Raw genomic sequence first — 23,396 nt, forward strand, 5'->3', positions numbered from 1 at the left:
TTGTAGTTGCGCCAAAGATCTGCAGTAGGGAAAGTTGTCAGTAAAATTTAAGTATTGAAAATCAGATCTACTCAAAAAAAAAAAAAAAAAAGTCTAATAAAAGTCTTATACAGGCTTAGTTTTTAAGTCAGATGCCCTTCCTGGTCTTAAAAGGTCTTAAAAATCATATCCTCAACTTTCAGTTTATTTCGGGTAATTCTTGTTCACATCCAAAATCATGGAGAGGTGGAAAGTTAAAGCCACACTTCGGAACTTTCTCCAAGGAGACAGACAAGTTTAGTGGAATATTATCGTCAAATGAACAAAATTTTGATGAAAACAAGGCCAAAAAGAGTCGGGTTTGTGGAGACGCAAGCCCGTGAAATGAAAAACGCTTTGATTTTAGTCTATTTTGTGGTAAAAAAGTTCCATATTATGGCTTTAATAAACATTTAGTCTTACCTTTATTTGTTTCAGTGTATTATTTAATTCATATTTTCTTTACGAACGAGCTTTAAGTTATCGAAAATTCCTTCTGGAGGCTTTTTGTGGATTTTACGCAGCAATAAAATGACGCAGAAAAGAAATTTAAACCTGTATTCGTGTTTTTACGTCTCAAATAAGTGCAATTTTCGCTCTTTTAGAAGGAATTTGACACAGGAATCTCTTATCCAAATATCCCTTCGTGATTTTATTGTGAAAATCCCGAGATACCGGATCGTTTCCCGTCTGTCCGTGTTGATGTGTCCCGTTGGGTGAGGCTTGGGTCTGCGCTGTTTTTCTCCTTTATGCATGAACCAAAACACTTGAAACTTTCGCTCACCTCCCGCTACACAATCCTGCATCTTAACTTGAATTTTCCGCAGCGAAACGCGTATTTATTGCGCACGTTTTTCGCGAAATCACCCGCGTTTGTGCCTTTGACTCGCTAGCGTCAAAGCTACGGGTCGAGACGAGGAGGCGCTGCACCTGCCACTATTTTTACATTTTCCCAAACGACGGGGTATTTTTAAGGATTACGAAAATACACACACGTTTTTAAGAAGGAAATCTAACAACTTTTGCTGTTTTTACCATTTTCCAACGCGTGTATTTAAGAGAACGAGCCGTAAAAACAGACAAAGACCATGAAGTAAGCCGTGCGCTTTTGGAGAGGGTGGAGATGCGTAAAAGTGACCGATGTTGGCGTGTTTTGGGATATTTTTAACCGGGAAAAAGCTGCTGAGTGTGGACTTTGGACATGGCGTCTCCCAAAGCGAAGAGTGTGCTCCAGAATGAGGCCGGGAAAGAGGGCAAAGTCAGTCCCGGGAAAGGAGAAGGGGAGGCGGCGCAGGCGAACCGGATGTACTGCCTGGACGAGCTGGAGACCGTGGCCACAGTTGGTGAGTGAAATTGAAATGAAAACGAAAGACCAAAAGTTAATCCTGATTTAATCCAGAAAAAACGCACTGCCACAGAGGTGAACAATAATAATAATATTGGTTTAGTCCTGGTTAAGACCTTGTTTAGTCCTAGTTTAGATCTGATCTGGACCTGGCTTAGTTTTGGGTTTAAGTCTAATTTGTTATGATTATTGTAGACCCGGTTTATTACTGGTTTAGTCCTGGTTTAGTCCTGGTTTAATGGTTTGGACCTGGTCTGGACCCAGTTTTGTCTTAGTCCAGGTTTAGATCTGTTTTGGACCTGGTTTAGTCCAGGTTTAGATCTATTTTGGACCTGACTTAGTCCTAAGTTTAAGTCTGTTTGTTATGATTATAGTAGACCCAGTTTAGTCCTGGTTTAGTTCTAGTTTAGTCCTGGTTTAGACCTTCTTTAGAACTTGTTTAATGGTTTGGGCCTGGTCTAGACCTAATTTTGTCTTAGTCCTGGTTTAGATCTGTTTTGGACCTGACTTAGTCCTAAGTTTAAGTCTGTTTGGTATGATTATAGTAGACCCAATTTTGCCCTGGTTTAGTCCTTGTTTAGTCCTGGTTTAGTCCTGGTTTAGTCTGGGTTTAGTCCGGGTTTAGTCCGGGTTTAGACCTTGTTTAATCTTAGTTTGGACCTGGTCTGGACCTAATTTTGTCTTAGTCCTTGTTTAGTCCAGCTTTAAGTCTGATTTGGTCCTGGCTTAGTCTTAACTTTAAATCTGTTTATTATGATTATAGTAGACTCAGTTTTTCTCTGGTTTAGTCCTGGTTTAGACCTTGTTAAATCTTGGTTTGGACCTGGTCTAGACCCAATTTTGTCTTAGTCCTAGTTTATTCCAGGTTTAGATCTATTTTGGACCTGACTTAGTCCTAAGTTTAAGTCTGTTAGGTATGATTATAGTAGTCCTGGTCTAGTCTTGGTCTAGTCCTGGTCTAGTCTTGGTCTAGTCCTGGTCTAGTCCTGGTCTAGTCCTGGTTTAGTCCTGGTCTGGTCTAGTCCTGGTCTAGTCCTGGTCTAGTCCTGGTTTAGTCCTGGTTTAGTCCTGGTTTTATCCGTATCAGTTTGAATGAAAATGATGATTACATAATCAGTGGTGGAATGAAATGAAATAAAAGTATTAAAGTGCTGTACTTAACCCTTCCAGACCTGAGGGCATTTTTAGTACATCTGTCCTCCTTCGTTTTGTTAAAACTCCTCATTTTTACTCCCTAATGAAGTGTTATACGTCCTTTTTCTCAGTACAACCTGTTATTTCACAATCTGCTGCTGTGGTTGTGTCATACGGCTGTAATAAAAACTACAGGACCAGAAACACAAATGAAAAAAGTAAACGGAAAATAAAATTCATACAGCAAACATGTATAAATAAGTTTTGGACATAAAAAATGCTTAATTTAGCGACAAAAGTGCAAAATATCAAGTCTGTAAGTAAACTAAAAATATAGTTATTGCCTCAAAACAAAACAAAAGTGGCCCTTTCCTGGTGCCAGTCGTGGAAACAGAGCCACATCACTTTCTTGCTCCTCATGTCCTATAACATCTTTAACTGTTGATTTGGGAAGAAATATGAATTATTTCCTTTGCCGTTTGCCATGAGCATAATTTGTAACACAACACAAGAAACGTAGAAAGTAGGGGTGTGCAAAAATATCAATATATCGTATCGTTTAATGTGATGATACAGTATCGATATCGTGGGCTACTGTATTGATATTTCACCAAGAGTATTTTTAGGTGTGTTTTACTAAATTATTTTGTTACAGCTACAGTTTTGTGGCTTGTGGAGTGAAAAGAAACTCATTTATGTGACACATTTGACATTTTTACTGTTTTGATGATTAAAATGTTTGTTGCACAAGAAGTGGTTTAACAAAGAATTTTAGTGTCACAGCCACGATTTAGACTTTATTTTTTATTGAACCGTATCGAATCGATTTGAAATATATCATATCAAATCGAAAGTTCACTGTATCGAGGTATGTATCGTATCGGCAACTTCTTAATGATACCAGCCCTATTAGAAAGCTACAGAATTTGTTCAAAAACCATTCAGTCACGTTTTGGAAGGTCTTAACTAAGTATTTAATTGAAAAATGTCAGATAATATCCTGACATAGTTGTGGCACTCACTCCAAAATGTTTTTTTTTGTATATGTATATAGATGAACTGATTTAGTTTCATATAGGGGACAATTCAGGGGGAACTTTCCAGCTTGGGGACCTTCCAGCCAGGGTGACTTTCCAGCTTATTTCCACAATTAACCAGACCAAGATGCATAATTTTAGCCAGGCTGGCGCCACCTAGTGCCTCCGCTCAATTTATTTCCTCTCCAGCAACTAGGTCAGGAATCAAAATACACTAGACAGTTCGCAAAAACCCCGGAAATGCGAGTTTGGGCACCAGCCAATCAACAAAGAGCGATGTATTCTGTGGTGTCAACGATTCCCGAGATCGAGGATTTAAAGCCGGAATAAAGAGAATGTGTGGTGAATTTTATCAAGGGGAAAGACGTTATTGTCCTGGGATTGGGGAAAAAATTAATATACCAGTTAGCCTCGTTAGCGGCGCATTACATACATGACAACTAAAGAGCAGCGACTGGTTAAATGATAAAAAGTACCCACCTACTGTCGAGCGAATGAAATCTAAGACTGCAAGGTCAGATGGTTTGTACCAAGTAAAACCGGCTGATGAATCAGGCTCGCGTAATTTGCCGTTTATTTGAGAAATAACTGCACTCAGAGCGGCTTTTCTAATTGTTACGAACACAGACGCTCAGAGCAGTCGATCATCTTGACTCACTACACTCTTTGGCAAAGTTTGGGCCAATCAAAATGGACGGAGCGCATGAGTTCGGCCGAAAACAAAGTTCCTATTGGACACTCGTTTTTCCGAAGCGTATGACATAGGATAATGCCGGAAATATGCACGGAAAACTGAAAGTCTTATCTTTCAAAGGGAATAAAAAGTAAGTTTCTATCTTTTATGGCTGGAAAGTTATGCACTTTTATATAAAACATAGTCGTCGGTCTGGAAGAGTTACGTAAACATTTTCAATTTAAATTTTAAGTGCATTTTTCAGTGGGTATTTTTTACTTTTACTTCACTCCATTTAAGAGCAGGTGTCTGTACTTTCTACTCCACTATATTTCTGAACTGGACCGAAAAGTAAAAGTATTTTAATTATAGTTTAAGACCTTCGAAAAGTTTATAGTGCAATGAAACAAAAAATATACAAATAATAAAAACAGATCAAATAAAAAGATCGATTCAGTTGTTTCTATTGAACAAAATTCTGCACAAAATCACTACATTTGAAGCTTTATTAGATCCCAAAATATCAGCAAAATACTTTTACTTTAGTAGATTTTTTGTTGGTATAATTTCACTTCTGGTATTTTTTTGCTCTTGTATCAAAGTATGAAAACTGAGTACGTCTTAAACCACCGTAAACCGTCATTAATTTCTCATGCGAGGGGAGCGGTGCGTGGAAATTAAAATGAAAATGAAAAGACCAAAAGTTAATCCTTATTTAATCCAGAATATACGCGTTAAAAGCTCCGCTAAAGAGGTAAAAATGTCAAGAGAGCTTCTTATTTTAAACACCGGAGCCGGCGATTACCAGTGTTTCCCGTAGAGTTTGTGGATTAAAACTGTCACTTATTTCTATTTCTGTTTTTTTTTTTTCATAATCTTTAATTTTGAACCGTGTAATCTCTTTTTATAAATTTGTAATAATCCATCGACATCGACTATTAAAAAACGATTAAATGTTCGTGTTAACTCGCTCCACATGATCCAAACTTGTAGCTTTTTTTCGTAAATATGAAATTCAAATTGAGGTAAATATTGGATTTTTGGAAGTAAAGTTTTGAGGAATTTTGTGTCAAGTTAAACTGTATATTGGTTTTTCTCTTCTGTAATGTACAAATACTTCATCTTACTACTACTACTACTACTACTACTACTTCTATTACTACTGCTACTACTACTAGGCTTACGTTAATTTAATTACTACTACTATAAGAACTCTTTAACAATTACTGTACTGCATTTACTAATTTTTACTGCTACTTGTACTACTACTGCAACTACTACTATTACTACTGTTACTGTTATTATTACTACTATTACTACTACTACCAGTATTACTACTACTACTACTACTACAACTAGGCCTACTTCAATTTAATTTAACTTTTACTACAACTTGTTTGCAATTACTGTGCTACATCTACTTGTTTTACTGCTACTTGTACTACTACTACTACTACTACTACCAATATTACTACTACAGCCACCACTAATACTTCTACAACTACTACTACTACTACTACTACTACCAATATTACTACTACAGCCACCACTAATACTTCTACTACTACTACTACTACTACTACTACTACCAATATTACTACTACAGCCACCACTAATACTTCTACAACTACTACTACTACTACTACTACTACTACTACTACTACTACTATGAGGCCTACTTTAATGTAATTACTACTACAACTCATTTGTAATTACTGTACGACATCTACTCATTTTACTGCTTCTTGTACTACTACTACTACTATTACTACTGATACTACTAGTAGTTCTATTACTACTCTATAACTAGGCCTACTTTAATTTAATTACTACTACAACTTATTTGCAATTACTGTAATGTACAATGTAATTGTGTGGTTATTGGATCCTAACAGCAGAAAACGGCTCGAGAAACGGGCTTCGGAAGTTTGCGAACTCCATAAATGCAAAAGTGAATCAGATGTGTGTGACTCAAAACCTCTGTTCAAACTGTTTCTCTTCCCAACGGAATTGAAAAATAGTGAAAGGTGAAGGCGATGGGCAGGACTGATCCACAGGAAGAACCAAAAATTTGTCTAAGAAATCATCCCGAGTTTACAGCGAACATTTTGTATGTGGAGCGACAACAAAACAAAATCCCGTTTGTTAATCAAGAGGAGCAGAAGACAAACAGACTGAGCTGCACTTTCTTGTTCTTGTGGTTTTACAGCAACATCACGTCTTGGTCTCTTTGCAGTGGAAGGTGTTTCTTGGTGAACAGTTGGAGCCTTTCGCTTTGGCGTTGACTTTTTAAATTCGTAACCGAGGTTGAGCGAGGGATCGGGGTTTTGTTTTGTTGTTGCTCCATGTATAAAATGTTCACTACAAACTCAGGATGATTTCTTAGACAGTCAAATGTTTCCTTTTTGGTTCTTCCTGTGGATCAATCCTGCCCATCACCTTCACCTTTCACTATTTTTCAATTCCATTTGGAAGAGAAACAGTTTGAACAGAGGTTTGAGTCACACACATCTGATTCACTTTTCGCAAACTTCTGAAGTTCATTTTCCACTGTTAGAACATCCAACAACCACATAATTACGATGTCCGAATCCCAAAACTAAAATATGACGATATCAGAACCAGAAACAAAAGTGATACGGTTCAAAACACTTGAAAAGATCGATTTTCGATTTTTGACTGGTGTATGTTTTGCCTCCTTCTTTTTGTTTTGGCCTTGGCTCAGGGTCTCAACACATTAAATAAATAAGCCTTTGTCTCCAGTTATACTTAAATTATCTTAAATGTGAAAGTATTTGGTGTATTTATTCATACTGTACACACAATACTGCAGAGTCACTTGTGTCAAACTGTTTAACTGTGTTTAAAAGTGTCGCTGCACGATCCTGATCGGCACTAAACAGGAAATCCGAAGTTAATCATGTCAGTTTCTGCCTTTGGTCTTTGCACGACTCCTTATTTCTGGCTCATGAGACAAAGGCAGAGAACAGGAACTGACACATACGGGTCAAAGGGCAAGTTTGAGCTCAGTGTTTTTCACGATATTTATTCACGTGATAAAGGAGGTCGAAAATACAAACAAAATGACATGAACTCTTTTTTTGGACCAAACGTGGGCAGACTGGACTCTGCTCAGACTGAAGGAGGTGAACTATTCAAACTCAACGTAGGCAAATGTCCAGTGTGAGAAAGACTCAGACAAACCACCAGGGACGTTGTGTGCTCCTGGTTTAGTCCTGGTTTAGTCCTGGTTTAGTCCTGGTTTAGTCCTGGTTTAGTCCTGGTTTAGTCCTGGTTTATGTATACTGTGGTCCAAAGCAAGAAAAAGTAATCTGACCAAGGCTTTTTGCCGAAACGTAATTTAAAAATAAAACGTGTGCTTTGCATTTTTTTCACTTTTAAATTGTTGTTCCTCGTTTTTGGTGTGTGTTTTCGGATTCATTTGATTAGACTTAGTTTAGACCTGTTTTAGACCTGGTGTAGACCTGGTTTAGTCCTTTTTTAGACCTGGTTTAGACCTGGTTTGGACCTGGTTTGGACCTGGTTTTAGACCTTAGTTAGAGCTTAGTCAGACCTGGTTTAGTCCTGGTTTAGACCTGGTATAGATCTAGTTTAGTTCTGGTTCAGACCTGTTTTGGACCTAGTTTGGACCTAGTATAGACCTGGTATAGACCTGACTGGTATAGACCTGGTTCAGACCTGATTTAGACCTTGGTTTAGACCTGGTTTAGACCTTAGTTTAGACCTAATTGAGACCTTGGTTTATGCTTAGTTTATACCTGGTTTAGACCTAGTTTAGACCTGGTTTAGACCTAGTTTAGAACTAGTTTAGACCTGGTTTAGACCTTGGTTTAGACCTGGTTTAGACCTAGTTTAGACCTGGTTTAGACCTAGTTTTAGACCTAGTTTTAGACCTACCTTGGTTTAGACCTTGGTTTAGACCTGATTTAGACCTTGGTTTAGACCTGGTTTAGACCTTGGTTTAGACCTGGTTTAGACCTTTTAGACCTTTAGACCTTTTAGGTTTAGACCTTTTAGACCTGTTTAGACCTTTTTAGACCTTGTTTAGACCTGGTTTAGACCTGGTTTAGACCTTAGACCTTTTAGACCTTTTAGACCTTTTAGACCTTTTAGTTTTAGACCTTAGTTTAGTTTTAGTCCTGGTTTAGTCAGTTTTATTCTTATTAGTGTGAATGAAAATTATTAAACTGTATAATTCAATTTCTCATGTTTCCCAAATGCATTTTAAGTTTATTTTTATATTTTAAAGTTCCCATATGACTCTATTTTCTGATCTCTGTTCTAATATTTCCTCGTCACAGACAGACCTGGACTTGTGTTTTGTAAATATTGTGTTGTTGAGTTTTTAAATCCAAAAACCTTTAATGACCTACTTAAGTTCCTGAAAAGGAGCTTTGAATAACTTTATGATCCAGGAAGTGCGCGACTTTGCCAGTTTTCTGTCAACAGTCGTCGCGAAACAAAACGAGCGGTTACAGTAGACACTCTGATTCATGTTCTTATAACAGGCCCAAACAAGGAAGTACATTATCATACTTCTACTACAAGTACACGCAGTATTTTGTAGTACCGTCGTCACTACAGAGTCAACAGGTTTATCAGAATGAGTCACTGCGGTCTGAGTCAAAAGACGACGACGTTACTTAACTTTGTCCGACTGACCCAAATAAACGGGAAAAAGTAGGACTTCAGGAGCGTTAAAAGTCCTGGTTTAGTCCTGGTTCAGTTATGGATTAGTCCTGGTTTATTTCTCAGTTTAGTCCTGGTTCAGTCCTGATTTAGTCCTAATTTAGTCCTGGTTTTGTCTTGGTTTTGTCTCAGTTTAGTCTTGTTTTAGTCCTGATTCAGTCCTGGTTTAGACCTGGTTTAGCTGGGTTTAGTCACAGTTTAGTCATGGTTTAGACCTGGTTTAGACCTGGTTTAGTCACAGTTTAGTCATGGTTTAGACCTGGTTCAGGCTTGGTTCAGTCTTGGTTTACTCCTGGTTTAGTTTTGGTTTAGTCTTGATTTAGTCATGATTTAATCCCAGTTTAGTCTTTGTTTAGTCCTGGTCTGGTCCTGGTTTAGTCTTTGGTTTAGTCTTGGTTAAGTCTTGATTTAGTCCTGGTTTAGTCCTGGTTTAGTCTTGGTTTAGTCCTGGTTCAGTCCTGGTTCAGTCCTGGTTCAGTCCTGGTTTAGTCTTGGTTCTGGTCCTGGTTCAGTCCTGGTTCAGTCCTGGTTCAGTCCTGGTTTAGTCTTGATTTAGTCCTGGTTTAGTCCTGGTTTAGTCCTGGTTCAGTCCTGGTTCAGTCCTGCTTTAGTCTTGATTTAGTCCTGGTTTAGTCCCAGTTTAGTCTTTGTTTAGTCCTGGTCTGGTCCTGGTTTAGTCTTTGGTTTAGTCTTGATTTAGTCCTGGTTTAGTCCTGGTTTAGTCTTGGTTTAGTCCTGGTTCAGTCCTGGTTTAGTCTTGATTTAGTCCTGGTTTAGTCCTGGTTTAGTCTTGGTTTAGTCCTGGTTCAGTCCTGGTTTAGTCTTGATTTAGTCCTGGTTTAGTCTTGGTTTAGTCCCAGTTTAGTCTTTGTTTAGTCCTGGTCTGGTCCTGGTTTAGTCTTTGGTTTAGTCTTGATTTAGTTCTGGTTTAGTCCTGGTTTAGTCTTGGTTTAGTCCTGGTTCAGTCCTGGTTCAGTCCTGGTTTAGTCTTGATTTAGTCCTGGTTTAGTCTTGGTTTAGTCTCAGTTTAGTCTTTGTTTAGTCCTGGTCTGGTCGCGGTTTAGTCTTTGGTTTACTCCTGGTTTAGTCTTTGGTTCAGTCTTGGGTTAGTCCCTGATTTAGTCCTGGTTTAGTTCTGGTTTAGTCTTTGGTTCAGTCTTGGGTTAGTCCCTGATTTAGTCCTGGTTTAGTTCTGGTTTAGTCCTGGTTTGGTCTTGGTTTAGCCCTGATTTAGTCATGATTTAATCCCAGTTTAGTCCTGGTCTGGTCCTGGTTTAGTCATTGGTTAAGTCTTGGTTTAGTTCTGGTTTAGTCCTGGTTTAGTCTTTTGTTCAGTCTTGGATTAGTCCCTGGTTTAGTCTCGGTTTAGATCCGGTTTAATCCTGGTTTAGGTCCTGGTTTAGTCCTGGTTTAATCCTGTTTTTTACACAGAATAAAACCTGCTGCAGACTCTGGGAGGGCATCTGACTCACAGGAACATTTCAGAACCTGTTTGTAAAAGGCTGAACTAGAAACACAATCAAAGTTTTTGTAAAAAGAGACGAGACATTTTGTTCTTCGCTCGTCCTATTGTCTGAATAATTGCAGTTTTTGTGATTTCATGCTTGTGGGAATTGTGCAATTATATTTTGAGTTTTGCCGGAAATCGTAGAGTTCCTCATATTTCAGAAACAATGAGCTTTTACTGAATTAAAGGACCTGTATTATACTATTTTATTTTATTTTTTTAAACTTTGTTTTTATTAAATTTAAGATATCACAATCACATTTTGTACATCGTCAATTACAAAGCTGATTACACATATATGTTAGTAAGAACATTTAGAGACCAAACAGGATTAAAAAAAAAGATAAAAAATACTAGTTAAATAAATAAATAAATATAAATAAATTAATAAAAATACATACATAAAAATAAATAAACAAACACATAATTAAATTAATAAAAACACATACATAAAAATAATTAAACAAACACATAAACAAATAAATAAATTAAATAAAAATACATACATAAAAATTAATAAAGGAACACAAACAAATAAATAAAATAAAAATAAATAAACAAACATATAAACAATAAATAATAAAACAACATAAAAAATAAACAAACACATAAACAAATAAATAATTAATAAAAATACATACATAAAAATAATAAAACAAATAACAAACAAATAAATAAAACAAACATAAACAAATAAATAAATAAAAACACATACATAAAAATAATAAACAAACACATAAACAAATAAATAAATAATAAATAAACATAATAAAAATAATAAAGGAACACAACAAATAAATAAAAATAAAAATACATAATAAAAATAAATAAACAAATTCATAAACAAATAAATAAATAAAAATACATACATAAAAATAAGTAAACAAACACATAAACAAATAAATAAATTTATAAAAATATATACATAAAAAATAATAAAGAAACACAAACAAATAAATACATACATAAAAATAAATAAACTCATAAACAAATAAATAAAAATACATAAATAAAAATAAATAAATAAACATAAACAATAAATAAAAATACATACATAAAAATAAATAAACAAACACATAAACAAATAAATAAAAATACATACATAAAAATAAATAAACAAACACAAATAAATAAATAAAAATACATACATAAAAATAAACAAATAAAAAAAAAATAACAAATACATAAATATATCAAATCGATCAGAAATTATTATTATTTACGTTGTTTCCTCCTCAAAAACATCTGGAGTTGTGTTTTGTTTCATTCACACATGTTTGAGTAACACTTTATTATTAGTCTGTCTCAAAATGCTCTGTTCCACCTTGTGATGTCATGAAGTGGTAGACCAGCTCCATTTACCTTTAGTTCAGTAGACGTCGGCAGTTCCAGGGCTGAAATGATCCAGATGATTCTAGTGAAGTTGTGTTTTCAGAACATGAAAATCTCACCTTTTGGCAAAATTCACAGTTTTGAAGCAAAAACAGGCGACGTACGTGAATCGAGTAGATTCGATGAGAAAAGTCAAACGGGGGTTGGGGTGATCGGGTCGGTCGTGCTGATGAGAAGAGCAAGACGAAAAGCTAAGCAAAAACTAATCAAAATATTTACTACAGCGTCGGCAGAGCAAACCTACTGCGATATGTGGCTGAAGTTTGCCTGATAAAATGAAAAATAAATCAGTTTGACACGATGTAAATGTGCAGAGGCTAAATCCCACCGTAAAACAAATAGAGGGACACAAAAATCACGGTTTGGTTCATTTTCGGTACAGTATGGGAAAATAAAATATAATTAATAATATAATTTGCTTGTTGTTTATTTGTGTGTTTATTAAATCAGCAATTTGTTTTAACATTATACAAGCAGGAAAATAAAATAAATGCAATGTGCTGCTTGGTAATACTAAAAAGTTAAATTAAATATTCTCAAATAAGCAACAAATGTTTGAAATATTATAAAAAATAAATTCCTTGTAAACAGGGGTGTAAGAAAAAATCCATTCAGTGACATATCGTGATACTTCATTGCACAGTTCTCGAATCGATTCAAAATGCATCTGAATCGATTTTTAACAATAATATTTTTCACAAAAATTAATTAATTACATTCACTGTTCTGATGATTTAAACATTTTTATAAATTATTTCATTCAGTTGTGTTTTCATGAATGTGAAGTTGACTGTATTATTGATAATATATCATCCATTGTTTTAGTATCGTGATATATCGACTTGTGACATGAATATCATGATATGTATCGTATCACCAGACTCACGGCACTGCACACCTCCAGGAAACAGTAAATACAACTTTTCCAAAAGTGAAGTGCAGCACTAACAGTTTCAGGATGAAGTTTTACTCAGTCTCACAGAGATTCTGTGTCGAGGTTTGGGTGGACGTGGTCAAGGCGGCCGCTCTAACTATAAAGCGCTGAGGGAAACTCTGTCACTCCAGTCACAGACGAGTTCCTCATGAATATTAAAGAGTCGAGCCTCCGTGGAGCTGCACGTGTCGTGGAGCAACATAAACACACATAAACTCACTTGTGCACAAACCTGCAACAACCTGAACGTCCTGTACAGAAACAGTTCGGCACAAACACATGAACATGTCACACGCCTAAAAAACTGTAAGAGAATCTAACTCCAGTCAGGAATTTGAACAAAACAGGTTTAAAAATCCTTCCCACTTCAATTCACTTTTCTGCACAGTTTTTCTGTAAAGTGGAAGATCTTTTAAAGAAGCGGTTTAGGGGCACTACAGTTTACTTGGCGTTTTTATGCCTAAATTAACACTTAACAGATAAAATGGAGATAGATTTAAAAAACATTGATATAAATGTGCCAAAATAACTGTAGAATACAACTAAATGTAGAAAATGACAAAGATGGTCTTGAGTTGGTCTCGATGGGCCGTTGTTTTGGTCTTGTCTTTGTCTCGGTCTCGTCGCTCTTGACTCGGTCTCGTTGGTCTTGTCTCGGTTTCATCGGTCTTGTCTTGGTCTCTGTCTTGGTCTTGTCTCGGTCTTGATCATGTCTCGGTCTCGGACAGGTCTTGGTCTCGCTCTTGTCTTGGTCTCGTTGGTCTTGTCTTGGTCTCTGTTTTGTCTCGGTCTCTGTCTTGGTCTTGTCAGTCTTGTCTCGTTCTCGGACAGGTCTTGGTCTCGCTCTTGTCTCGGTCTCGTCAGTCTTGTCTTGGTTTTGGTCTTGTCTTGGTCTTGGTCTTGCCTCGGTCTTGGTCTTGTCTCTGTCTCGGTCTTGCCTCGGTCTTGGTCTTGTCTTGGTTTTGGTCTTGTCGCTGTCTTGGTCTTGATCTTGTCTCAGTCTTGGTCTTGCCTCGGTCTTGGTCTTGTCTCTGTCTCGGTCTTGGTCTTGTCTCTGTCTCGGTCTTGGTCTTGCCTCGGTTTCAGACAGGTCTCGGTCTCGATTAGTCCGGTCTTGACTACAGCACTGGAGCAGATCCTGGTGAATCTCTTTTCATTTAGTCAAACCTGGTCTTATTATCTCCTGAAATATCTGCCCCCAGTTTGCAAAAAAACAACAAAACCCGTTTTCACGCCCGTGTTTTTGAGCAGGTAACGACATTACAACACACTTTAAATCTCACAAGAATCTTTTTTACGTAACGTGGAGCTTTTAAAATCCAGATAATTCTGTCATGATGAATGCTGATGTAAAACTATGTGCTCCCAGAGGCTTCAAAACAAGACTCACACAGGCCTTTTGTTCTGGGACCTGCTCGTTCACATGTGCGGCATTACTCACCCGAGCACGTGTCACTCAACAACATCAACAAACCTGAGACTGAACGCGACGAAAAACGACTCAAACTACAACACGCCTGAACTCTACAGTCAGAAAAACACGCCACACGGTCTCTAAATGTCTCTAAATGTCTCTAAATGTCAAAACTTAATCTGCAGATTTCATCAAAAATAGCAAAAATCTGATTCTAATATTGAAACTAGAGCCTCTTTTTTTAGTCCTGGTTGACCTTTTTGTTTTGGTTTAGATCTGCTTTAATCAGTGTTTAGATCTGGTTTGGGTTAGTCCTGGAGTAGGCCAGTTTTACATCTGGTTTTAGTCTGTTTTTGAGAGGTCTTAGTCATGATTTAGCCCTGGTTTAGTCCTGGTTTAGTCTTGGTTTCTGACCTGTTTTAGACCCAATTTTGTCCTGGTTTGTGCCTGGTTTAGACCTGATTTAAACTTGGTTTAGACCTGGTTTAGGCCTGGTTTAATCCTGTTTTAGGCCTGGTTTAATCCTGGTTTAGTCCTTACTTAGTTCTTACTTGGTCCTGGTTTAGTCCTGGTTTATTCTCAGTTTAGACCCAATTTTTGTCCTGGTTTAGCCCTAGTTTAATCCTGATTTAGTCCTGGTTTGGCTCTGGTTTAGTCCTGGTTTAGCCCTAGTATATTCCTTGTTTAGGCCTTGTTCAGTCCTGTTTTAGTCCTGTTTTAGACCTGGTTTTAGTCTTTGTTTAGTCCTGGTTGAGTCCTGGTTTAGACCTGGTTTAGTCAGTGTTTTGATCTGATTCAGTCCTGATTTAGTCCCTGGTTTAGATCTGATGTAGTTCTTTTGTAGTCCTCGTTCAGTCCTGTTTTAGACCTGGTTTAGTCCTGGTTTTAGTTCTTGTTTAGTCCTGGTTGAGTCCTTCTTTAGACCTAGTTTAGTCAATATTTTGATCTGATTTATTCCTGATGTAGTCCTGGTTTTAGTCCTTGTTTAGTCCTGATTTAATCCTGCTTCAGTCCTGCTTTATAGTCCTGGTTTAGACCTGGTTTTAGTCTTGGTTTTACTCCTGGTTCAGTCCTGGTTTAATCCTGATTTAGTCCCTGGTTTAGTCTTGTTTTAGACCTTGTTTAGTCCTGGTTTGGACCTTGATTAGTCCTGGTTTAGCCCTAGTATAGTCCTTGTTTAGGCCTTGTTTAGTCCTGATTTAGTCCTTACTTAGTCCTGGTTTGATCCTGGTTTAGTCCTGGTTGAGTCCTGGTTGAGTCCTGGTTGAGTCCTGGTTTGGTCCTGGTTTAGTCCTGGTTGTGCCCTTGTTTAGTCCTTATTTAGTCCTGGTTTAGTCTTGGTCCAGTCCTGGTTTAGTCCTGGTCCAGTCCTGGTTTAGTCCTGGTCCAGTCCTGGTTTAGTCCTGGTCCAGTCCTGGTTTAGTCCTGTTTTATAGTTCTGGTTTAGTCCTTATTTAGTTCTGATTTTGTCCTTGTTTAGACCTCGTTTAGTCCTGGTTTAGTCCTGGTCCAGTCCTGGTTTAGTCCTGGTCCAGTCCTGGTTTAGTCCTGGTCCAGTCCTGGTTTAGTCCTGTTTTATAGTTCTGGTTTAGTCCTTATTTAGTTCTGATTTTGTCCTTGTTTAGTTCTGATTTAGTCCTTACTTAGTCCTGGTTGAGTCCTGGTTGAGTCCTGGTTTGATCCTGGTTTAGTCCTGGTTGTGTCCTTGTTTAGTCCTTACTTAGTCCTGGTTGAGTCCTGGTTGAGTCCTGGTTTGATCCTGGTTTAGTCCTGGTTGTGTCCTTGTTTAGTCCTTACTTAGTCCTGGTTAGTCCTGGTCCAGTCCTGGTTTAGTCCTGGTCCAGTCCTGGTTTAGTCCTGTTTTATAGTTCTGATTTAGTCCTTATTTAGTTCTGATTTTGTCCTTGTTTAGACCTCGTTTAGTCCTCGATTAGTCCTGGTTTAGTCCTGGTTTAGTCCTGGTTTTGTATTTTTGTAGATTTTTATTCCCGAGTTTTAGACGTCGTCGTGAATCTCCTCGTTTCTGTTTCTCTCGTTTCTGTTTCTTTCGTTTCTGTTTCTCTCGTTCGGCCTCGTGACGATTAAAGAGCTTTGAGTTTTTTTTGTTTTGGGGCAAATCCGCTCATCAGAATAAAACCCACGGAAAGGCTTTAATACTCTGCTCCACGGGACTCTCCCTCTCCCTCCGCTTTCACTCCTCTGTTTCTCTTTTCTCTTTCTCTATCCTCCTGTTCTTGTTCATTTCTCCATCCATCCCGTCGTCTTCTTCTCATCTTTTCTTTCTCCACGTTCTGTACTTCTTCTCTCTCTTTGTGTCTCTCTTGGATTCTTATTGCAACTGAATTTAAAGTCCTGGTTTAGTTCGGTGTTGGTCCTCTTCTAGACCAGTTTCAGTCCTGGTTGAGTCCTGGTTGAGTCCTGGTTTAGTCCTGGTTTAGTCCTGGTTTAGTCCTGGTTTAGTCCAGTTTAGTCTGTTTTAGTCCTGTTTAGTCCTGTTTTAGTCCTGTTTTAGTCCTGTTTTAGCCTGTGCTTTTAGTCCAGTTTTTAGTCCAGTTTTGTCCAGTTTTAGTGGTTTAGTCCTGTTTAGTCCAGTTTTAGTCCTGGTTTTAGTCCTGTTTAGTCCAGTTTTAGTCCTGTTTAGTCCAGTTTTTTAGTCCAGTTTAGTCCAGTTTTAGTCCTGTTTTAGTCCAGTTTTAGTCCTGTTTTAGTCCTGTTTTAGTCCTGATTTAGTCCTGTTTTAGTCCAGTTTTAGTCCTGTTTTAGTCCTGTTTTAGTCCTGTTTTAGTTTTAGTCCTGTTTTAGTCCTGTTTTAGTCCTGGTTTAGTCCTGGTTTAGTCCAGTTTTTAGTCCAGTTTTTTAGTCCTGTTTTAGTCCTGCTTTAGTCCTGTTTAGTTTAGTCCTGTTTAGTCCTGGTTTTAGTCCTGGTTTTTGAGTCCTGGTTTAGTCCTGTTTTAAGTCCTGTTTAAGTCCTGTTTTAGTCCTGTTTTAGTCCTGCCTTTTTAGTCCTGCTTTAGTCCTGCTTTAGTCCTGTTTAGTAGTCCTGTTAGTTTTTTAGTCCTGTTTTAGTCCTGTTTTAGTCCTGAGTTTAGTCCTGTTTAGTCCTGTTTTAGTCCTGCTTTAGTCCTGGTTGTTTTAGTCCTGGTTTAGTCCTTGTTTAGTCCTGTTTTAGTCCAGTCCTGTTTAGTCCAGTTTTAGTCCAGTTTTAGTCCTGTCTTTTAGTCCTGTTTTTTAGTCCTGTTTTAGTCCTGTTTTTAGTCCTGCTTTAGTCCTGCTTTAGTCCTGGTTTTAGTCCTGGTTTAGTCCTGGTTTAGTCCTGGTCCTGTTTAGTCCTTTTAGTCCCCTGTTTTAGTCCAGTTTTTAGTCCTGTTTTAGTCCTGGTTTAGTCCTGTTTTAGTTTAGTCCTGTTTTAGTCCTGTTTTAGTCCTGTTTTAGTCTGTTTTTTTTTAGTTCCTGTTTTAGTCCTGTCCTTTTAGTCCTTTTTAGTCCTTTTAGTCCTGTTTTAGTCCTGTTTTAGTCTGTTTTAGTCTGTTTTTTAGTCCTTTTAGTCCTGTCCTGTTTTAGTCCTGTTTAGTCCTTTTAGTCCTGGTTTTAGTCCTGTTTAGTCCTGGTTTTCCAGTTTTAGTCCTGGTTTAGTCCTTTTAGTCCTGCTTTAGTCCTGTTTTAGTCCTGTTTTAGTCCTGTTTTTTTTTAGTCCTGTTTAGTCCAGTTTAGTCCTGTTTTAGTCCTGTTTTTTTTAGTCCTGCCTGTTTAGTAGTCCTGTTTAGTAGTCCTGCTTTAGTCCTGTTTTAGTCCTGTTTTAGTCCTGGTTTAGTTAGTCCTGTTTTAGTTTAGTCCTGTGTTTAAGTCCTGTCCTGCTTAGTCCTGGTTTAGTCCTGTTTTAGTCCTGTTCCAGTGGTTTTAGTCCTGTTTTAGTCCTGGTTTAGTCCTGGTTTAGTCCAGTTTTTAGTCCTGGTTTTAGTCCTGTTTTAGTCCTGTTTTAGTCCTGGTTTAGTCCTTTTAGTCCTAAGTTAGTCCTTTTAGTCCAGTTTAGTCTCCTTTTAGTCCTGTTTAGTGTCCTGAGTCTGTTTAGTCCTGTTTTTAGTCCTGTTTAGTCCTGTTTGTTTTAGGTCCTGGTTTAGTCCTGGTTTAGTCCAGTTTTAGTCCTGTTTAGTCCTGTTTAGTTTTTAGTCCTGTTTTAGTCCTTTTTAGTCCTGTTTAGTCCTGGTTTTTAGTCCTGTTTTAGTCCTGGTTTTTAGTCCTGGTTTTTAGTCCTGGTTTAGTCCTTTTTAGTCCTGTTTTCAGTCCTGTTTTAGTCCTGTTTTAGTCCTGTTTTAGTCCTGCTTTAGTCCTGGTTTAGTCCTGGTTTAGTCCAGTTTTAGTCCTGGTTTAGTCCTGGTTTAACCGCTGTCTGATCTGAATGTTAATTTCCAAACAGAATTGTACCAAAGTGAATAATTCTTTTAAACTCTTGGTCTCTTCCTCCTCTTGTCTCCGTGGAGCAGTGGAGCAGTTCATGTTTTGATTCTGAAAATAGCTCCGCCATAAAAAAAAAAAAAAAAAAAAACAACTTAAAAAGGACAATTTGTGTGAACTCCAAGAACAAACTGAGAGCTTCTATAAATACACTCTCTCTCCTCTTCCTCTTTATTCTGTCTGTTAAACATTCAGAGGTTTAAAGTGTCCAACGTCCACGACCAGAATCTACTCAATCTACAGGACAACTTTAGACCTGGTTTAGACCTGGTTTAGACCTGGTTTAGACCTGGCTTAGACCTGGCTTAGACCTGGTTTAGACCTGGCTTAGACTGGACTTAGACCGGGATTAGACTGGATTTAGACCGGATTTAGACTGGATTTAGACCGGATTTAGTCAATGTTCAGGTCTGGTTTGGTTTAGTCCTGTTTAGACCTGATTGGTCCTGGTATGAGTCCTGGTTTAGACCTGGTTTAGACCTTGTTTAGTCCTGGTTTGAATCTGTCTTAGACCTGGTTTAGCCTTGATTTACTTAGTTCTCGTTTAGTTCTGGTCTAGTCCTGGTTTAGTCCTTACTTATTCCTGGTTTAGTCCTTACTTAGTCCTGGTTTAGTCCTTATTTAGTCCCGGTTTAGACCTAGTTTAGACCTATTTTAGACCTGGTTTGGTCCTGGTTTAGTCCTTATTTTAGACCTAGTTTAGTCTTACTTAGTCCTGACTTAGTCCTGTTTAGTCCTTGTTTAGTCCTGGTTTAGTCCTTACTTAGTCCCGATTTAGACCTGGTTTAGACCTAGTTTAGTCCTGTTTTAGCCCTGACTTAGTCCTTACTTAGTCCCCAGTTTAGACCTAGTTTAGACCTGGTTTGGTCCTGGATTGGTCCTGGTTTAGTCCTGGTTTAGTCCTTACTTAACCTGGTTTAGTCCTGACTTAGTCCTGTTTAGTCCTTTGTTTAGTCCTGGTTTAGTCCTTATTTAGTCCCGATTTAGACCTGGTTTAGTCCTGGGTTTAGTCCTGGTTTAGTCCTGGTTTAACCTGTCCTGGTTTAGTCCTTAAATAATTTTGGTTTAGTCCTTACTTTTAGTCCTGGTTTCATCCTTACTTAGCCCTTTAGTCCTTACATAAATCCTGGTTTAGTCCTGGTTTAGTCCTGGTTTAGTCCTGGTTTAGTCCTGGTTTAGTCCTGGTTTAGTCCTGGTTTAGTCCTGGTTTAGTCCTGGTACAATTAGTCTGGTCTGGTCCTGGTCCTGGTCCTGGTCTTATTTCTCTGATGTGACTCGTCCTGGCTGTAATTCAACCGCAGGCGTCTCCCTTTCGGCTGTTACCCACGATGCACCTCTCTCTCCCTCGTCGAACCGTCGCCGCGGCAACGACAACCACAACAATAACAACGGTCGTAACTTTATCTTCGTCGACGTTCGGCCCGAGGCGCGGATCAGCCGAGCGCAGCCGAGCGCCGGTCCGCAGAACCACACGAGTGCACTGCGGAACTTTTCTGGTTTCGGGGGGTCCGTCGCCTGCTCCTTGTTTCCATGGATACGTCACTGCTCTGTCTGGGATGTTCCACAGTGTGACTTTAAACCACTCTACTTTACATTTAGTCGATCACAGGTGGGTTTACAGCTCAAAAATACTGAGAAAAGCATGGAGATAGAAAAGGTTTAATGCCGTACTGTGGAACATTCCAGACAAAACCTCCACCAGAAAAGTTACACAATGCAGCTTTAAATATCTTGCATTTAACATAAATTATTGGTGTGTGACCGGTGTGGTCCTGATTAAAGTTGTCACGAGGCTAAAACTCTGTCTCTCTCTCTTTCTTTGTTTCTCTCTTTCTGTGTCTCTCATTCCTCCTCTCTTTCTCTCTTTTCTCTTTCTCTCTTTCTTTTTCTGTCACTCTTTTGCTCTCTCTCTCTTTGTCTGTTTCTCTCTCTCTCTCTCTGTCTCTGTCGTTCTCTCTCTCTCTCTCTCTCTCTGTTCTCTCTTCTGTCTTCTCTCTCTCTCTCTNGTTTAGTCCTGGTTTAGTCCTTATTTAATCCTGGTTTAGTCCTGACTTAGTCCTGATTTAGTCCTGACTTAATCCCGGTTTAGACCTAGTTTAGACCTGGTTTGGTCCTGGTTTGGTCCTTATTTAGTCCCGACTTAGTCCTGGTTTAGTCCTGGTTTAGTCCAGATTAGTCCTGGTTTAGTCTTTGTTTAATCCTGGTTTAGTCCTGGTTTAGTCCTGGTTTAGTCTTGGTTTAGTCCCGACTTAGTCCTGGTTTAGTCCTCCTGGTTTAGTCCTGGTTTAGACCTGGTTTAGTCCTGGTTTAGTCCTGGTTTAGTCCTGGTATAGTCCTGGTATAGTCCTGGTATAGTCCTGGTTTAGTCCTGGTTTAGTCCTGGTTTAGTCCTTACATAATCCTAGTCTGGTCCTGGTCTTATTTCTCTGATGTGACTCGTCCTGGCTGTAATTCAACCGCAGGCGTCTCCCTTTCGGCTGTTACCCACGATGCACCTCTCTCTCCCTCGTCGCACCGTCGCCGCGGCAACGACAACCACAACAATAACAACGGTCGTAACTTTATCTTCGTCGACGTTCGGCCCGAGGCGCGGATCAGCCGAGCGCAGCCGAGCGCGAGCCGGTCCGCAGAACCACACGAGTGCACTGCGGAACTTTTCTGGTTTCGGGGGGTCCGTCGCCTGCTCCTTGTTTCCATGGATACGTCACTGCTCTGTCTGGGATGTTCCACAGTGTGACTTTAAACCACTCTACTTTACATTTAGTCGATCACAGGTGGGTTTACAGCTCAAAAATACTGAGAAAAGCATGGAGATAGAAAAGGTTTAATGCCGTACTGTGGAACATTCCAGACAAAACCTCCACCAGAAAAGTTACACAATGCAGCTTTAAATATCTTGCATTTAACATAAATTATTGGTGTGTGACCGGGTGTGGTCCTGATTAAAGTTGTCACGAGGCTAAAACTCTGTCTCTCTCTCTCTCTTCTCTGTTTCTCTCTTTCTGTGTCTCTCATCTCTCTCTCTCTCTCTCTCTGTCTCTCTCTCTCTCTCTGTCTCTTTCTCTGTCGTTCTCTCTCTCTCTCTTCTCTCTCTCTCTCTCTCTCTCGTCTCTTTCTCTGTCTTCTCTCTCTCTCTCTCTCTCTGTCTCTTTATCTGTCGTTCTCTCTCTCTCTGTCTCTTTCTGTCGTTCTCTCTCTCCCTGTCCCTTTCTGTCATTCTCTCTCTCTTTGTCTCTTTCTCTGTCATTCTCTCTCTCTCTGTTTGTATCCCTCATTTTTCCTCTCTCTGTTGTTCAGTCTCTTTGTCTCTCTTTCTTTCTGTCTTTCTCTCTTTGTTCCCTTCTCTTTATCTCTCATTTCTCTTCTCTCTCTCTCTTTATCTGTCATTCTCTCTCTCTTTGTCTCTCTTTTTGTATCTCTCATTCTCTCTCTCTCTCTCTCTCTCTCTGTCCCCCTCTCTTTATCTCTCGTTCCTATTCTCTCTCTTTATCTGTCATTCTCTCTCTTTTTGTATCTCTCATTCCTCCTCTCTCTCTCTCTCTCTCTCTGTCCCTCTCTCTTTATCTCTCGTTCCTATTCTCTCTCTTTATCTGTCATTCTCTCTCTTTTTGTATCTCTCATTCCTCCTCTCTCTCTCTCTCTCTCTCTCTCTCTCTCTCTCTCTCTCTCTCTTTCTCTCTTTGTCCTTCTCTCTGTATCTCTCATTCCTCCTCTCTCTCTCTCTCTCTCTCTCTCTTTCTCTCTTTGTCCTTCTCTCTGTATCTCTCATTCCTCCTCTATCTCTCTCCCCCTGTCTTTCTCTCTCTCTGTCTCCTTCTGTCGCTCTCTTCACGATCTTCGTCTCCTTGACTCTCTCTCTTTCTGTGTCTCTCATTCCTTCTCTCTATCTCTCTCTGTCTCTCTTTTTCACTCCTTCTCTCTCTCTGTCTTTCTCTGTTTCTCTCTCTTTGTCTCTCGTTCCTCCTCTTTCTCCGTCTCTCTCTGTCTCTCTTTTTCCCTCTCTCTATATCTCTCATTCCTCCTCTCCCTCTCTCTTTCTTTCTCTCGTTTTCTCTCTACCTGTCATCTTTTCCCTTGTCTCTCTCTCTCTTCTTCCTCCCCCTCTTTTTCTTGTCGTTTTTGTTGTTTTTTTGCTTGATTTTAAGTGACGAGTGACGTCAAATAAAGAAGTCAAACTCTCCCTCTCTCACTCCTCCTCATTCCTTCCCTCTTTCTCTCTCTCTCTCTCTCTCTCTCTCTCCCTCTCTCTCTCTCTCTCTCTCTCCGTCTCTTATCTCTTCATATTTTCTGTCTCTCTCCGTTTATCTTCTTCCCTTTGTCCCATCTGTCCATTCTCGCTCTCCGTCTCTGTCTCTCTGTCGTTCTTATCTCAACCTCACCTCCCTCCTCCTTTTCTCTTTATCTCTTCGTCTCTCTCTCTCTCTCTCTGCCTCTGTTCTTCTTCCCTCCTCTTGCCATCTTTTTCTTTTTCCTCCTCCTCTCCCTCCCTCTCTCCCCATTCTATCTCTTTCTCTATCTCTCCCTCTCTGTACCTCTCTGTCTCTCCCTCTTTCTCCTCCTCTATTTCTCCCCCCTCCCTCTCCCTTCCTTCCTCCTTCTATCCCTCTCTTTCTATCGCTCCCTCACTCTTTCCCTCTCTCTCTTTCTCTCTATCTCTCTCTCCGTCCCTCCTTCCCTCTCTCACTCCCTCCCTCTTTCACCCTCTATATCTCTCTCTCCTTTCTTCTTTCCCTCTCTTTCTCTCTCCCTCCTTCTTTCCTCTTTTCTTTCTCTCTCCCTC

At 39.1% G+C, this 23,396-nt stretch overlaps 1 protein-coding gene across 1 annotated transcript in view; it reads left to right on the plus strand.

Annotated features, from left to right (window-relative positions):
- The first annotated feature begins 700 nt into the window (after window positions 1-700).
- prkx (protein kinase X-linked) overlaps window positions 701-23,396 on the plus strand; it is a 75,394-nt gene continuing 52,698 nt past the window's right edge. Inside the window, exon 1 of the mRNA XM_020936574.2 lies at window positions 701-1,361. Within this exon, the coding sequence (XP_020792233.1) occupies window positions 1,220-1,361 (142 nt within the window). The 5' untranslated portion in view covers window positions 701-1,219. The remainder of the gene's footprint in view (window positions 1,362-23,396) is intronic.

Source organism: Boleophthalmus pectinirostris, unplaced genomic scaffold (assembly GCF_026225935.1).
Source record: "Boleophthalmus pectinirostris isolate CB_2022bp ecotype Guang Dong unplaced genomic scaffold, ASM2622593v1 HiC_scaffold_11, whole genome shotgun sequence".
NCBI lineage: Eukaryota > Metazoa > Chordata > Actinopteri > Gobiiformes > Gobiidae > Boleophthalmus > Boleophthalmus pectinirostris.